General features: G+C 32.4%; 3 protein-coding genes across 4 annotated transcripts; 2 read left to right on the top strand and 1 right to left on the bottom strand.

Moving 5' to 3' along the window:
* The first annotated feature begins 2968 nt into the window (after window positions 1–2968).
* Window positions 2969–7713, top strand: LOC125840395 (BEL1-like homeodomain protein 9). Its single transcript, XM_049519373.1, has 4 exons — window positions 2969–3772; window positions 6034–6386; window positions 6959–7019; window positions 7118–7713. The coding sequence occupies exons 1-4, from the start codon at window positions 3212–3214 to the stop codon at window positions 7658–7660; spliced, it is 1518 nt and encodes a 505-aa protein (XP_049375330.1). The 5' UTR covers window positions 2969–3211; the 3' UTR covers window positions 7661–7713.
* A 2048-nt stretch (window positions 7714–9761) lies between these two features.
* LOC125840398 (F-box/LRR-repeat protein 14) lies at window positions 9762–12019 on the bottom strand. Of its 2 annotated transcripts, none has more exons than XM_049519377.1 (2): window positions 11976–12019; window positions 9762–11384 (listed from the first exon to the last, which is right to left on the bottom strand). In XM_049519377.1, exon 2 carries the CDS (start codon window positions 11337–11339, stop codon window positions 9936–9938), a length of 1404 nt encoding a protein of 467 aa, XP_049375334.1. In that variant the 5' UTR covers window positions 11340–11384; window positions 11976–12019; the 3' UTR covers window positions 9762–9935. The 2 variants fall into 2 exon arrangements, with proteins under 2 accessions (XP_049375334.1, XP_049375333.1); XM_049519376.1 differs by lacking the exon at window positions 11976–12019 and adding an exon at window positions 11833–11850.
* Window positions 12020–14773: 2754 nt separating this feature from the next.
* LOC125840414 (uncharacterized) lies at window positions 14774–18040 on the top strand. Its single transcript, XM_049519393.1, has 7 exons — window positions 14774–15244; window positions 16059–16235; window positions 16338–16487; window positions 16880–16981; window positions 17074–17144; window positions 17240–17307; window positions 17769–18040. The coding sequence occupies exons 1-7, from the start codon at window positions 14996–14998 to the stop codon at window positions 18008–18010; spliced, it is 1059 nt and encodes a 352-aa protein (XP_049375350.1). The 5' UTR covers window positions 14774–14995; the 3' UTR covers window positions 18011–18040.
* Window positions 18041–18079: the final 39 nt, after the last annotated feature.

Raw genomic sequence — 18079 nt, 5'->3', positions numbered from 1 at the left:
CTCTCTAATGTAATTTGGAGCTCCAATTTAAAGTTCTGATTTGAAATTAGTGTTTGCTTATGATGTTTGAACAAAATTTTAATTTCAAGTTAGAAGTTTTGATTTCAAATCTTAAATCATACTAAAAGGTAGGATTTCGATTTTTAGAATTTAAAATTTGATCCATAAAGTTATTTTTACAAAAAAGACTCATACTTTTAATTTCTTAAGTAAAAAGACTCATATTCAAGGTGAAGTGATTGATGTATAATGTGGGAGAATTATATTAAAGAATAATTAACTCCTAATAATATGTCGATGTGATCTTGACGAATCTTAAGGCTTAAAAAGAAAGAGATCACAATACGATGATGATAATATTGAAATTAGGCTCACATAGAATTATGGTGATAGACGAACTCAAGGGGTGTTGGAAAACTATTGGAAATCACGTAGCTTGAGGCGTGCCTATGACACTGTCCTTAAGGATATTTCACAGGTTAAGGTGTATCCCTCAGGATTCAACAAACTCTTCTAGTACTAAAACTAGGAGCCAGAATCTAACAAAGAATATATTTTACTTAAGAAAACCCAACAAATAAATAAGGAAGAAAAGTTATTTTAATGTAATATCTCATACTCTTCCTTTTGACACACAAAAGTACTATATATAGATATATAGGTATATGGTAAATAGCATACCATCAGCCGTGCATTATATGCACATTAAGACCAAATAATTGCCATAAAGGCTATAAGTTATTACCAAATATTCCATGGATCTTTTTTAACACCCAAATCAATATAGTAGTTGATTAATGCCATAAAGTCTATTGACAACTGCCATAATAAGAAAACAAACGGTTGCTACACAATTATAAACGTTAATATATAATATTAGTAAGCTAAAGTAATTCAGGTAATAATATGTAATAAATAATTTCAAATATTATTCTTATACTTTTAAGATAATAAAGATATTTTATCAACAAGGAGTTCCTACAAGTGAACGTTTGGTCATGTGAAGTAAAAAGCAAATCCCTAGATGGGCTTAGGTAGATCATACATATGATTAAGGCCCGTTTGACAATGCGACATGAAATCATGATATGAAATTAAAGTTTTGTTGGCACATGTAATTTGGACTTTTTATTTTGTATGTTTTCTCATAAACATAAAAATGCATAAGTTGTAAAACTATTGAAATTAGGCGAACTGATCTAATGGACTCATGTGATAACCCAAATTTACACTTCAATTAAGGAGCGTAAAGTGCTTGTTGTCAAATATAGAACCCAACTAGGTTAGAGTCGAGTCTCACAGAGAATAAGGCGAGAACTAAGCCGTATGTGGTCATTTAACTAATCGTACTTATTTCCGAAACAAAATGGGAAATGGGGGAGTCTTTGAGAAATGTTTGAAAGTCAATTCGTAACAAGAAACATTTAATAATAAGACTTGATTTAGGATTATAGCAGAGAATTAACCAGTATTGTCTTCACCAAGACTTCTTGACCACTTGTAGGGTAAATTATAGAACTAGACTCCGCATTATTTAGTATACCAGTTTATCAACTACAACTACAATTAATAGTGACAATTAGTAGAAATGAAGATTTATTCTCAACAAAGAGTTAGTATTTTGATGCGTGCTTTCATCGTCAATTGCTAACAAAAAGACATATTTTAAAGAAAATTCTTGATATAGTTCTTTAGTTGTTAGATAGATAATTAACCGTTCAAGATATTGAGTTTTCATTTTACTAAACATTTTGTAATATGTGTTTATTCCTCAAGTTAGAAAGGATTTCAAGATTTGAGTAGAATCTTAAAATAAATAGTTCTAACTACAAAGAATAAGGTACGAAGGAGTTAATTTCTTTGATTATAAAATTATAATTTCAAATTAATCGAGTTTTTAGTGGAAATCTAAGACAAATCCTATAATGGTAGGTCTAATTTTTATTTTTTTTACTCTCTTGACCAGAGAAGTTTGTTGGTATAATTTCTTTTGTTATATACATTTCACACTTTAATTCTTGTTTCTGGTTCTTCAATGCATTATGTAACAACTTAAAATAACATTAAATTTTGAATAATTTATTAATACAATTAAATAAAAAGTAAAAACATAAGTTATTGAGTTCTGGCGAACATAATCTGACTTAACTTTATGTGTGTTAGAATTTTTTCCTGATTTTTTAAATCTTATTTGAGTTTTATTTTTCTCGTGAAAGAAAATCAAAGTATTTCATAAATACTTTAACTTTTCTTGAGAGAAAAATATAATTTTTCTTTCATATTTGAATTATTCCATACTTGAATGAGAAATTTAGAACTCTATAAATTGAATAACTCTCTTCTCATATCAAAACACAATATCATCAACAATGTAGTCATTAAAGAATTTTATTTATAAAAAATATTCTCTATATAGATCAATTGATTAAATCATATAAGGGAAAAAAAGACAAATATCCCCCGAATTATTGTAAATAGTATGCAGATATCCTCCGTCATATATTTTGGGACATGATGCCCATGCCGTCAAAAAATTAGAGCATATATACCCTTTATACTATAACATACATACACGTGTCATAATCTTATCCACCGATCCAACCTTTATGAAATATCGAATCGATGCATAAGATTGCGCCACGTGTACCTATTCAATCTTCCGTTAGAGTGAAGGGTTTTTAAATGGCAGGGACACCAATATCCCAAAAGTATGATGAAAGATATCTACATATCATTTACGATAGTTTAAAAATATATTTATCCTTTTTTCCATTATACAATAATATTATATTTTTTTATTGTCTGATTTATTACTAACATAATTTGCAACCAACCCAACAGGGCCACTACATTATTTTGCAGCTATGCTCTGAAGTGCACATTCCACAACTACCCCCTAATCTATATATGAGTGAGTGTAACAGTATTTTCTCTCAACCTAGCTTGATTTGATTGTCTTTTTCTCTCTCTTTCTGCCTCACCTCACTTCAAAACTGATAGATATCAGTATATATATTGTCATAATCCTAATACCAATAATAACACTACTTCTAGCCTTTCACTTCATCCAATCACACCCACATCTCTTCACTACTATTATTGATTTTCACACCTTTTTTTTTCTGCATTTCATCTTCTTTCCTTATTTTACTAAAAAAAAAAAAGATAAAGAGTCTTGTTATCTTTCTTTTGCTTTGTTTTTTTAAATTAAATGGCTGAAGGATTTGAACCTTATCATGTCCCACAACAAAGTAGAAGAGATAAGCTTAGAGTTTTACTTGATGAAAATAATAGTAGTAATTGTCAAATCCCTCTTTATGATCCATCTATTGTTTTGCCTTCAGATTTGTCAATTTTTCAAGAAATTAATGGTAACCCTTTTCTCTATACATCTCAAATTCCAAGATTTCTTGATCATAATAATAATAGTTGTAGTAGTAATAGTAACACAAATGGTCAAGGTAATTTATCTTTGTCTTTGTCATCTCTTCATCATACTACTAATGACTTGTCATCGTCTAAGAGTATTACTACGACTACTAGTTGTGTACCACTTGGACCTTTTACGGGGTACTCTTTAATTTTGAAGAGATCAAGGTTTTTGAAACCTGCACAAATTTTGTTGGATGAATTGTGTCATGTTAGTAAAGGGATTTATGTTGATGATGATGGTAATTCTAATTTGATGATGGATCCTCCACAAGGTTTTAGTAATATTGGAGATGAGCAATTTGGGAAAAAGAAATCCAGGTTAATTTCAATGCTTGATGAGGTACCTTTTAATCATTATTCCTTTTTTGTATACATTGTCATGAGGGTTCTTAATTTTGGTATTTCTAAGTTCATGTTTTTGTTGCTCCGTATTTGATATTCGTCTTGAAATTTAGCTAATCCGAATGCCCGTTAGAGGGGAAATAGGACTTTATGTTTTCTCATTTTTCAAGATTCGAACTTGAGACTTCGTATTTGATGATGATGGTTTTGTCAAACCTAATTGAATTATGAGGATATTGCTAAAAACTTCAAAAGTAAGGCTTTTAAGTATTACTAATAAAGTTGTTTTTGTGAAGCCTATAAATTATGAGTTTTAGTTATGAAAATAGACAATAATATTTGATTAGTGACTTCTTTTTTAAACAATGAGTGAATACGGAATGATTTATGCACCAGACTATCCAATTTCAATGTTCATATTTTCTTCCTAGCTTGATTTTTTTTTTCTCTTTGTTGAAAAAGTTAATTTTATTGAATGTTTGGTAGGGAGGAGAGTTTGTTTCTGCATTAATTATAGAACCACATTTTTTTCTCCATTGACTTTTCTTGTAATTACTCAAGTCTTTTTGGTAAGTTAAAGTATAGCCATCATAATTTGAAATAATTTTGAGGAATATTTCAAATAAAGTAGTTATATATTTTTGAATTTTAATTTTAAAATGTTCTTTTTACTAATAAAACTATATGTTATTAGTTTTTTAAATTCAACCAAATATATTATCCAACTTCCTAACTTTTTACACTTTTTTCTTATGATTCTTATCCAGCTGTTCTCTATGAAAACTCCAATTCTTTTCTTTTTCTAGCATATACTATATGTTAAATTAAAAGAAAAAAGATTCTTTAAAGTGATGAGTTATCGTTAAATGTCCGTACAAATATGCACTACGAGATTTTTGGGTATTTAGAAGCTTTTTAACATTTTTGTATTACTTCCAATTATTGCTTTTACTTTTTTCATGCTCATTAAGAAATTGTAAATATAAAATATAATTTACTAAAATATTTTTATTTAATAAAAGTATGTTAATTGGTTTCTCTTAAACAAAAACATAATTCATTCTTGAAGGTCATAGTTAAAAACATCATTCATTCTTGAAGAGTAATAAATTTTTTTTAGTTAAAATGGTAGTAATAAAAAAATATTTGTTACCTATATTAGATATAGTAGAGTAATATTTTAAAGTGTAATTTATTTCTTGTTTTATTGAATTAAAGGATACCTAGGCTAGATGCCTATGTGATATAGGCGTACAGGTTCTTATAAATCACTAATTTATCTTTTTGGCAAAAGGTGATTTAGGGAATATATGCACAAAAATTGGTGCCTTAATTAAAGTGTCCTACTCAATTATATATAAGAAAATTCTAAATGCTCATATCTTTCTTTTGTAGTTTTTGTGATATAATTTGATTCGATATTAAATTTAAATAAAAAATATAAATTTTAAATTTTGTGCGCTTGTATATGATATAAAACATTTGTGTAGCGATAAAAAATAAAATTGAAACCATGGCTTTTTTTGTGTTTATTGGTAGTTTCTTGAACTCGTATAGTAGTATAATTTAATCTTGTATTTTCATTGTATAAAATGTAATTTTATATTGGATTGTTTTGTTTCTTTAGTTGAGGCTCTATCGATAATGATTTTTTTATTTTTAAGGTAAAGTAAAGATTTACATACACTTTCTTTCTCAAATTTTATTTTGTCGGATTATACTGGAGTGGTTATTGTTGTTGATGTATAAAGGTTAAAATTTCATCTAATAAATTTAGTTGTTGTCATTTCGAGGCGGGGCATGATTTGAAATTTACGGATTCAAGATTCTATTTTTTTTTTTCAATTTGAGTGTATCTCATGCTAATTGTCTTATAGAACTTGTGTGCTTACTTATGTTCAACTTTATATAAGTATATATAAGTGTTTAATTATGCATACTTAAAGTTAGAAGACATACATGTCAGCTTAAGTCATACTAAAAAAAAGTCACTTTCTTTGTTGAAGAAATTTAGAATCAAGAAGTCTAACTTTCTATAATAATAACTAGTAGTTGCACGATGATCTAACAAATCAACCCGTTATCTCATATTGAGAACTCACATTCAACACATATATATACTTAATTATGACCACTACAACAAAAGAGACATTTCAATGACAACATATTCTCCTTCTAGCAGCAGTTGTTTCAATATCATTACATTCAGAGTTGCTAAAATCTTTAACGACATTTACATAGTGTGATGGTTATTTTCAGGTATACCATAAGTACAAGCAATATCATGAGCAACTACAAATGGTTGTGGCATCATTTGAATCAGTTGCTGGACTTGGAAATGCAGCACCATTTGCAAACATAGCTATAAAAACTATGTCAAAACACTTCAAATGCCTTAAAGATGCCATAATTGACCAACTCCAATTTACAACAAGCAAATCTTCACATCATATGCATGGTCAAATTAATTGTGAAAGAGCTGTTGCAATTTCTGGCAAAGGAGTTTATTGCCAAAGACAAGAAACTCAACCTGTTTGGAGACCACAAAGAGGGCTCCCTGAACGTGCTGTCACTGTACTTAGGGCTTGGTTGTTTGACCATTTTCTTCACCCGTAAGTATCAATTTACGTGTCTTACTTTCTTTATTTAATCTGTTTGTAAACAAATATAATTATCTACATATAGCTACTTTTTAACTCCAACGGTTAACTTGATATGTTTAAGACTATAGGATTTAAAGAGCATTTCGGTACTCGGTCTGTCCAAGATTAATTGTCATGTTTCACTTCGTCGAGAGTTGATCTGACTAATTTTTGAAGTAGAATTTGATTAGGTTAGCTATATTTTCAAAAACTATATGAAAAGTACTACAAGTTGCAGCTTTTTTCATATCAATTTGATGAATAAGCGTGTTTTAAAGCATTGGTCAAAATATTACATAGTTTGACTTCCTAAAAAATGAAATATAACAACTAGTTTAGGATGAGAAGAGTACATTATATATAAGTTTAATTTAAAATCACAAAATTCAAAGATTTTCTTTACACCGTCTTTTTAAACACGACATCTGGTCAAACTAAAACATACAAGTATGGAGAAAGTTAAAACTCTTGTTTTAGGAATTCAACAATGATATGAATTTGTGTCTCCTATTTTTTTTTACTCACTAATATTATTATTGCAGTTACCCCACGGACAGCGATAAAGTAATGTTAGCCAAACAAACTGGCCTCTCAAGAAATCAGGTTTGTACACTTTCAACATATTTTTACACTATTACTATAGTTGTTATAACATGTTAGTTATAATTTTTATCGGATTAATAATATGATAATATGCTTAGGTTTCTAATTGGTTCATTAATGCGAGAGTAAGACTTTGGAAACCTATGGTAGAGGAGATTCACATGCTTGAAACTCGAGAAGGTCATAATAAATCTTCACAGAGAGAAGAACCTAACAACAACAACGACAATAATAATCCAATTGAACATTTTCCTATGAGTAATTCAAATGCATGTGAAAATAATACTCCATCTACATCAACATCAAGATTACAAGACCTTCCATCAAAACGAACTCGAAATGAGTTAGCAAATATTCCCAATAATATTGGAAGAATCGCAGATTCAATAAATTTATCATATAACGGAAATTTGTCAACTGGAGTTGGTGGTGGTGTGTCATTAACGTTAGGGCTTCATCAGAACTCCGGTAATATTGGTTTATCGGAGCCATTTCCGATGAATGCAGCTCGACGTTTTGGTATCGATAATAATACGAATAGTGGAAGGTTTATTGTTGGTGGATTTGATGAACAAAATGGACAATTTGGAAGAAATAATACTATGGTTGGTGGCCAATTCTTGCATGATTTTGCTGGTTGAATGAAGAAGTTAAAAAAGCAGGACGTCTAGTGTGACATCGTTTTTTTTTTTTTGGACATATTATAACATAGTTATAATATTTTGTTGTATGCTATTAATACTTGCTCTGTTATTTCGTCCAAAGCCTGGTTGAGAAAGAGTTATGGGGTGTAAATTTAATTGAAGATTTATGCTTATTTATTTAAAGTTCTTTTAAGGATAATCATAAGGAAGATCTATGACCGAAAAAGTATAACATAAAATATGTTTAAGTACTATTTTATATGGATACTATGTGGATTTATTTTATTCTTGCTCGAATTGGATGATTAAAAATTATCATGTCCAGTTTCTTTGTGGTATTGTGTGTATATATACTAACATATCGATGCATTTGGTATTATGAGTCTGACTAAAATAGCTTAATAATAAGGAAGAGATAAAAATTATGTGATGCAATGATGCAATAAGGAACTATAGTATTGATTACTTATCGAACACTAGAATTTTATGTTTTTTTAGAAAATATTTTCCTTAGTACAAAATACATACTTAGAATTAAATATCTTTCTTGTTGTTTTCAATAGAAAGTGATTAATAGATAACAAATTATGCTATTTATCTATCTTCTTAGTCATCCTTTTTTCTTTAAAGGCGGAATGATCTGAGAGGCCTTGTACCTGGCTCAGTTTATTATTTATATTATATTTTGCTTCTTGGCTCAATGATGAAGGTTGCTTTATGCATGAGCTATCTTTGTTTGTTTTGGTTGCATGTTTTTCTTTTTTGGGCAGCTTTCCATTGAACAATCATTTCAATCTGTCTTTTTTTTTTTTTTTAACTAATAAGTTCTGTGTCACTATTTCTGAGACTAATAAAATGTCTTCTTCCTAAAGAAATTTGGGAATCTTTTATAAAAGGAGCAGTACTTAAAAGGTTTTTTAATTCCCCATTTTAACTTTTTCTAGTGGTGGGGTGGGCCTTTAATTATCTCATTATTTTTCCTTAAAATTATTGGAACATATAATATTCTTTAATTTTATCTTTGTTATTATCAATTGCTTTTTTGCTTTTGATTTCGATATTATTTGTTGTTTTTACTGTTCTTATCTAATAATTTATTTTAGCATGACATTTTCATAGTATATTTTCTTTCAATATCTGATTTTGATATGTTTGTTTATGTTGTTGTAATTACACTAAATATTTTCTTTTGTCTCAATTTATGTTATTCTTTTTACACTTTTATAGTAAATAGATTTTGAATTTTCATTCTACATATATTAAAATGATATATAATTACACAAATCTTTATAATTTGTTTATATAATAGTAACTTTTTTAAAAAAAATCCAATTAAACAACTTCACATATCCGAAGTATATATCTTATGGATGAGAATAAATTGAGATGCTTTGTAATAATTTGTTTCTGTACATTCGGTGCAGTATCTTAATAATTATTGTCTTTTTCTTTTTTCCTTTATTCAGGGCTGTAAAAGTAAATAGTAGCTTTAGAAGAGCCATTATAAAAATATTATTGTAATAATATTATAAAAATATGAGTGCATTTCTCTAAAGAAAGAGTGGATATTACACTTGAATAATGGAGAAGAAGGTTAAAACCTTATAAGAATGAGTTCAAAATCAACCTTGAGGGCGTCTTTGGGGTTAAAACCGCACGCGACAATTTTTTGCGACTCTAGATTTAGAGTGGATAATATCTTAACAGTTAAACCAAGGTCGTTACAATAATCTAAAGAGTTATCTACAAAATTTTAAGTCATTTGGCAAAATATTGGATTGATATTAAACAAGAATTGCAACTGAAAATTGTAAAAGAACTAAGGAAGTTTGTATAGCTCCATTTAAATTAGTGACGAGATATAGATGCTTCATAGTCCATAGAGAATGGAAGCAGCAACAACACACCAAGGTAATCCTACAAGTGTTAGTTCGGGTAGGTGATGTGTACGTAACTTTACTCATACCATAAGGTTGTTTCTAATAAATCCGCGACTCAAGTAAAACTTATCAAAAATAGTATGAAAATGAAATACAGTAGCGAAGAAGTCAAGTAGAAAAAACACAGCAACAACAAATAATATGGTAGCCGAAGCATAGGAAACACACACTCAAATTAACCTTTATTATGCAACATGCATGTGGACATAGGGAATTCTGTGTTGCAGATTACAGAATTGTTATGAAAAACAGAATGACTGTACAAAAAGTCGTATAGACGGAACAACCTAACCTGTACAACATCTGGAAAAATACTTGTAAAATGGGAAAGCTTAGTACATCCATGACAAGTCTTGCTTGAAGGTGACCAACTTTGCAGCTCCTTGAACACCCCTTTCTGATATCTGTGGACAATCCTCTACAACCAACAAGTCTAACTTGTAAGACCCAACGAGAGGTTTTAACCCATCATCGGTCACTCCCAAACACTTCCTCAACCGTAATGTACATAATTGAGGAATTTGGCTAGCAAGCTGCATTCCGTCATCAGTGATTTCTTGGCACCTTACAAGTTCCAAGATTTGGAGATATTGTGCTGAACGAAGAGCTTGCATTCCAATATCGTCAAAAGAATACACATGGTCAAGAGCAAGTTCTCTTATTGGACACATTTGTATTAACATAAGTATTCCGTTTAAGGTAAAGGAAGAAAATGAAGGGAACTCTCCATCAGAGAAAGACAACCTAACCGTATCAAGCAGAGAGCAGTTCTGAGCCACTGCCTTTAGACTTTCATCTGTTAACCGCAATGGATTGTTTTGTAGCAGAGGAAGGGAGAAGTCTGATGGAACTCGGAGAGAGATTGATCGAAGATTGCTTGATTTCTGGGCCAAACATACTATGTCACAGTCCCTAACCCCAACACACATGTCTAAGTGAATCTTTTCCAAATTCTTGCACTTCCCTATTACGCATGCAAGTCCTCTCCCGGGGCTGATAACACAGTTCACTAAACAAAGTTCAAGCATGTTCTCACATGGGATCGATTGCTTTTGCCATCGGTCAACTGCTAAACGGTCATAAAGCTTCATATATCTGTAGTTGGCATCAACCTCAAATTGCAGTCTCTTCAATTTTCTCCAAGTAGGTCCAAGCTTAATCAAATCACCTTCTCCAATCACTCTACAATTCTTGATGCAGAGATCTTCAAGCATTTCATGTTTTCCGAGATATTCTAGCCACTCCATACTACTGACACTAAGACATCTAATCAGGTGAAGCACACTGAGGGCTTTGCAGCCCACAACAAGAGACCAGATGCCACAACCAGTAATTCTGGGAGCAAAGTTCAACTTCAAGGATGTAAGTTTCGAACAAGAAGCCAAGTAACTAAGACCAGCATCCGTTATGAAAGTACAGTAACTTAATGTGAGGTCCTTGAGCAAAGGGCAACAACGTGAAAGGATGAGAAGACCGTTATCATCCAACTGCTTCCCTAACTTAGACATCCAACCAGAGTAAATAATTTCCACTTTCTCCAAGTTATGGAATCTGTTGCATAGAGCAGTTAATGCATCACAGACAGGATGTAAACCACACCCTACGCGCATCGATATTCTCAGCCCATTATCCAATTTGTGGAAGCGTTTGCAAGTTAGGGATACAGAGTTCCTATCAGTAGTTCTTTTAATCCGTCCCAAAATCTCCAGAAGTAATTCAGCTGGTAAATTATCCATCTGGATCAAACTTCTCTATCATCAATCCAGTAATACAGTAGCAACCTGAAAAGCATAAAACTAGTTTTAACAAAAGGTTTAAAAAGATTAACCTACAAAATCAAATGTAAGAGATTAAGGTGGGGGGTGGGGGGTGGGGGATAAAACCAAGAATGTTGTTGAAATTAAACCAATTAACACCAAATAGGCTGGTCTGGATTGAACCAACAGAAAAGGAGAGAAAAATGTTTTAAGTCCCTGTTATTCAGAGAACCCCTTTTTGTTACAGGGAAAACAACGGCATCAGTCGACTAATTTCAGAACATAACACTCAAATTTCTACAGCTTACCTTAACAACTTAAAGAAAGGAAAATGTCCAAGTCCTTACAAAAGGGAATACAATCAGGCTTCAACCAAATATTCAAATTTCTACATGGAAAATTTCAGAAAATAATGAACAGATAAAACAGAGGGAACTTCCAATTGGTTAGATGGAAATGAACTAAGAAATACCAGTAATCGAATCCTTATGTGTTAAACAAGATCGACGGGATGCTAACCACGTGAAACAGGTCACCTTAGTGTCCTAGATTTGTTTTTCTAGCTATTCTCCAACAATTTCACCTCCCTTATGAATTGTCTTTTTACAAACTCACAGATAATTCACCATCACTGCTAGGAATCCACCATACTCTATCTCTTTCATCCGTGTTACCTCGATGACCCTGCATGAACAAAAGAAGATCGGTTAGTGCAGTTAACACCCAATCATTTAAGTTTCTTCTCACCCTTAGTTTCCATCCTTCTTTAGGGGAGTAATTACACAACTTAGCATCACAATCAAAGAGTTAAATCTGGACACTTTAAGATGAAAAACCATTGGCTTAATGACCTCCGATGATTTCAACCATCACGACTAAATGGTGACAAATGATCATAGATCCCTGCAGTGATACTCTTTTGTAATAAAACTATAGTAGACACAGGCTGTCATAATGTACAAATAAGCTACAGGCATAAAGTGAGGAAGCTTCAATCCTGAAAGCGCATTCTTTGTCCACTTGAAATTCTTTTAAAACATTGCAAACTCTTCAATAATACCTGCAATTTGAGGGATTGCATTTATAGTTCTCTTTATCCAGTTACAATAGAAAATGATGCTGATTCTCCGCGTGATTATCTCACATCCTCACATGTATCAACCAGACAAAGATGATCAAATATTTACTGTTGACATGATAACACTCGTAATATTTAGCTAGCAAATGTATGTCTTTTTTATACTTTAACCAGGATGAGATAACATATCTCAGTGCTAGGTTTAAAATCCATCACTTCAAATATAATTATAGATAACATCTAACCACACGTCTTCTTTCTAGAAAAAGAAAAAGAAATGCATTACAAATAGTCGACACTATTAATCTAATCAACTAGGTATCAGTGGTGGAGCCAGGATTTTCAGTAAGGGGCATCAACGGTTGCAGTCAAAAATACAATTATGGGGGCAAGCAAGGCAAGTACACATGACCTCAAGGAACTTTTGCAACACCTTAACCACTGCACTAAACCTTTACCTTGTGTTAAAGAAATGTCAGCACTAGTATATATTTTTAATAAATCAAAATTTGACCTATATATACCATGTAATTTTCCAACGAGGGGGTGTGCAAGCGTAGCTCCGCCCCTGCTAGGTATGTTTTTTATCCTCAAAATGTGCAAAACGTATGCCTTTTCTTGTCACAACCTCTAGCAGATGTCTCTAGGCATTACAAATCTCAACTAATCCTTCCTGGAATACCCACATAAGCATTTTCAACTAAGTGTGTGTTTGGTAAAATAAGCATTTTGCGGAAATGTTCCAGTAAGTTTCTCACTTATTTTCTAGTGTTTGATCAATAACCAAAAATATATTATTCCAAGCAGTGGCGGAACTAAATTTTTTAATAAGGGGTTCAAAATCTGAAGAAGTAAACATACGAACTAATCGAAGGGGGTTCGACATCTACTGTACATACATAAAAAATAATAATAATTTAATCATGTATAAATAGTAATATTTTCCGTCGAGGGGGTTCGAATGAACCCATACTGCTGGCTCCGCCCCTGATTCCAAGTACATTTATGGAACTTGTTTTCCGTACTTCCATCAGGGATGTCATTTTCCTCCTAGAAAAAATGTTCTCCGAATATTCTAACCAACCAAATATGGAAAAATTGGAAAATTTTGTATTTCCTCCGTACCAAAACACACCCTAAAGCTCATTACAAATCAAACTAGAATCTTAATCCCAAAAAATGAGAAAAAAAAGTTTTGAACAATCGTAAAGGAACCTAATTCTCTAGATTGCATTAACAATTTCTAATTAAACCCACAATATATAAATAAAATAGTCATAATTGAAAAAAAACAAACTATAATTCTTCGAAAAGAAACAGATTGAACTCACCTGAAGAGAGCATGAAGAAGAAAGATGAACAAATCTGGCAAGTCAGTTGAGGGGTTTAAAGACACGTATATACCAGAAAACTATCAAATGTCACTATTGCCCTCAGATGGATTAGTTCTTTGAATTGAACACGTGTGGTGCACGTGTATTCCATGTTAATTATCAAAAATATATTAAGGTCTTAATTGTTTGCACGTAATGTCTTAATATCAAACATTCTACTTCCGATTATTGAGTTTATCTGTTTTTCAGGTTTGAATCGTAATTGTTCACATTTTAATTTTTTTGTGTGTTTGTTTTTATTATGTTATACATGATTTACATATATTCAAATAATTAAGATTTGTAATAAAGTTTGGATAATAATAAGTTGTTTATTTAAGGATTTTTACAAAGATGGACGTTTATTAATTTTATTATGTATTAGTGATTGTCGCCATCAATCCATAGTATCAACTACTAGAGCTGCTATCCACCATTATCAATTACCATCATTTCTACCATCACAATCATCGTCACTATCAATCAATACAATTGATTATCACCTTTTAAAATCATTATTACCAATTACCGTTACCACTACAAATCCTCAACACCGCCATTAATTTTCACTATATATGACCAATTATCACTATTAGTTATCAATATCTTCTATCACCACCAACTCCAACTATCACCATCAATCACTACGGTTAATTATGGCTGTAGTTAATTATCACTAGCAAGATTCATATGTCAAAAGAGTAGCAAAATGTTACTAATAGTTTTAAAAATGATGATTAATGTTTAATTACTAATATTAAAATTGGTTACTTTGCTAAATTAATCCACTTTTTATCATTGGGCTTTTGTAGCCCAAATTATAATGGGCCTATTTTAAGTCCAACAGAAAAAGAAAAGCCTAAACCAAGTAAACAAAGCATAGAGAGATAAAAAAAAAAGAATATTCTCCAACATTTTTTTTTTTTTTTTTTTGGAAAAAAGTCATTACACCAAACAAAGGTTTGGTTCTCATAAAACAAGGAACACCACTTTCAAATCAGCCTTCTTCCTTAGGGTTTTCCCTAGGGTTTAACAAAATTCTCCATAACAATTTTCTCTGTTTACAAAAAATAAATTCAAACCCTTTAACCAAAATCAGATGATTCAACTCTTTACAATTTCTCAATTGTAAAATTTGTAAACCTAATCAATAAAAAAGCAATCTTTTTTATTGGATCAAGAAAATGGAAGCAAGAGTAGGTGTATCTGGACATGGCGGTGGTGTAGTGGAAGGTGGTGCAAGAAAGTTTTTACAACAGCCCCAACAACACCATCTTCAACAAAATCATCATTATCATACACAACAGCAGCAACAACAGCCACAGCCTCAACCTCAGATTGGTACTGTCCCACAGCTTCTTGCTGGTGGCATTGCTGGTGCTTTCAGCAAAACTTGTACTGCTCCCCTTGCCCGTCTCACCATTCTTTTTCAGGTATTCCTTCTTTTCTTACCCCCCTCCTAGTTTATTTTACTTTTCCTGTGTTCGGTTTAGCTGGTTTAGCTTCTGCAGCTCGACTAATTCCACGGGATACCTGTCCACAAGGATAGAACATATGAGAAGAAATCAGCTCATGTTTTTTTTATTTTATATGATGGAGTACCAATTGAGCTGAGAGTCTTTCTGAAACAGCCTCTTTAAGCTCTGCGTGCTCCACTTGTGGGATTATACTGGGTGTGTTGTTGTACAGTATGACTCCTTCGCTTTGTTCGGGTTCTTTTGTTCTTAGTTAAGATTTAGACAGAAAAAGGAAATAGGATAGATGGGGAGTGGAGTTTCTAGAGGACAAGAATGATTCCAAAGAGGAATGCTTAATTTTCTGTCTTTTAGCATAATTAAGGGGGTTTCTAAAGCTAAGATCTTGAGCTCTGGAAGAACTTTACTGTTAGCTGATTCAATTGAATAGTTAAGTAAAAGGTGAGATATGGGGTTGAAAAGGTTGAGTCTTTTCTAAATTTGTTCTCTTTATAGGTTGGGTTGTGTCATTTGAATTCGTCAAATGGTTTGGTATTGTAGTGAGGGAGAAATGTATGATTATCAATAATGTAGGGAAGGATGAGAAATTTTACATGTGCGTTTAACTATAGATTTGACTAAGTGAACTTCGTAAGTCCATATGATTAAGTGAAAGATGAGTAATAAAACCTAAAAGCTTTGACTAGTCAAAAATATAGTTATAGTGATGTGCCAACAATTATTTTCATTGATATCCTGTTCAATTTACTGTATGAAAGTTTTCAATTCGTAGGTTCAAGGTATGCATTCAGATATTGCAGTATTGACCAAGCCCAGCATATGTCGTGAGGCATTACGTATTGTCAATGAAGAAGGATTCAGGGCTTTTTGGAAGGGGAACCTGGTCACTATTGCTCACAGGCTTCCCTATTCCTCAGTCAATTTCTATGCTTATGAACGCTACAAGAGCGTGAGTACTTTATGACATAGCTTTGTCTATATGACATTTGGCACAAAATGTTTCTGTCAGCTTGCATGTTGCAATCTTTTCTGAAAATTGTTATGTTGGCAGATATTGAAATCAATTCCTGGTCTGGATGGTAAAGGGCGAAATGCAGGTGCGGATATTTTCGTGCACTTTGTTGGTGGTGGATTGGCTGGAATTACAGCAGCTGCTGCCACCTATCCGTTGGATCTTGTCAGAACAAGATTAGCTGCACAGGTATAAATATGTTGCAGTGCTTGTAGGTCTTGTTAATCAATTGAACAGTAGAACAGGGTATATTAGTTATCGCTCTGAATTATGTTGGTTTCCTGTCTTGTTTGATTATTGGAGCATCAAGTTGATGTCGTCCTTAGATTGTAGATGGTCCATATACTTGGCAGATGTCATACTTTTCATCTGTTATACTTGTGTCTATGCCCGTGGACCACATACAAAAAAAGGAAGCTATTGCTCTAATTGTCTAGATTGTGACTTTTTATTTAATCCATAAGTATGACTCAAGCATGTAATAAGAACTGGTTCTTCAAGTTTCGTTGATTGTGGCTATTTGTTTGTTCCACAAATTTGTATTCAGCATTTCATTTAGCTGATTCTTTTAAACTTTGCAGAGGAATACCATATACTATCAGGGCATCTGCCATTCTCTTCGTACCATTTGCAGAGATGAAGGCTTTTTTGGGTTGTACAAAGGGCTTGGTGCTACATTACTGGTCTGCCTTTCTGCTCTGTTGAACAGTCCCTGGCTTCATCTGAAAAAGGAAAAAGTAATTTACAATGCTAATTAGGTATTTGCTTGTCGCAGGGTGTTGGACCTAGTATAGCAATAAGTTTTTCTGTCTATGAGGCTTTGAGATCTTACTGGCAGGTTCAGAGGTAAGTACCACCATGTCTTGAGAGCCTACTCTATGGTAGACATTCTATCATTCTTGTATAACATCATCTTGTGTTCCATTTTCTGTTCCTCTCAGGCCCGATGATCCTACTATTGCAGTCAGTCTTGCTTGTGGAAGTCTGTCAGGAATTGCATCTTCAACTGGTGAGTAATTTGTATCAATAACACTAGTTTTTCTTAGTACAATTGAAATACTTGGATTCTTCGCTATGTTCCTTTTCTTGGTTGAAAATTATACCATTTAGGGGTCGTTTGGTATGGGATGGGATAGGCAAAGCTATCCCACCATTTATATGGGATAACTTATCCTCATTATTATAAGTATTAATGGTGGGACAAATAATCCCAAGACTAATTTATACCCCTAACCAAACACAAGATAAAATAATCCTACATTTTATCCCAATATCGTTATTCCTTATCCCTTGTACCAAACGACCCTAGAGTATAGCTGTCCAACTTGCCTCTGCCTGGATTAGGATGCTTAAAAAAGTGAATTGTTGGAGGAGTGTAGGGAACAACTTGGTTATAAGTGAATCTACATATCATAGTTGAGTGAAATTGCAGTTTCTTAACTGTTCTGTTGTATTCTTGATAATGTGCAGCAACTTTTCCTTTGGATCTTGTGAGACGAAGAAAACAGTTGGAAGGAGCAGGAGGACGTGCACGTGTGTACAACACTGGCATAATGGGGATTTTTAAACACATAATCCGAACTGAAGGCTTACGTGGCTTGTACAGAGGGATAATGCCTGAGTACTACAAAGTAGTTCCCAGTGTGGGAATTGTGTTCATGACGTACGAGACACTGAAAAAGCTTCTATCTCAAGGGCCTTTTGATTCTTGACTTTTTCAGTAGTGCACTCTTCCAGTCTTTCTGATTAAAAAAAAGCCACAAGGTTCAGTTTTGTTAAAG

Source organism: Solanum verrucosum, unplaced genomic scaffold (assembly GCF_900185275.1).
Source record: "Solanum verrucosum unplaced genomic scaffold, falcon-dt-bn FXZP01000137.1, whole genome shotgun sequence".
In the NCBI taxonomy this organism is placed as follows: domain Eukaryota; kingdom Viridiplantae; phylum Streptophyta; class Magnoliopsida; order Solanales; family Solanaceae; genus Solanum; species Solanum verrucosum.
Note: the sequence above shows the minus strand (reverse complement) of the source record. Positions and strands in the feature narration are given on the sequence as shown.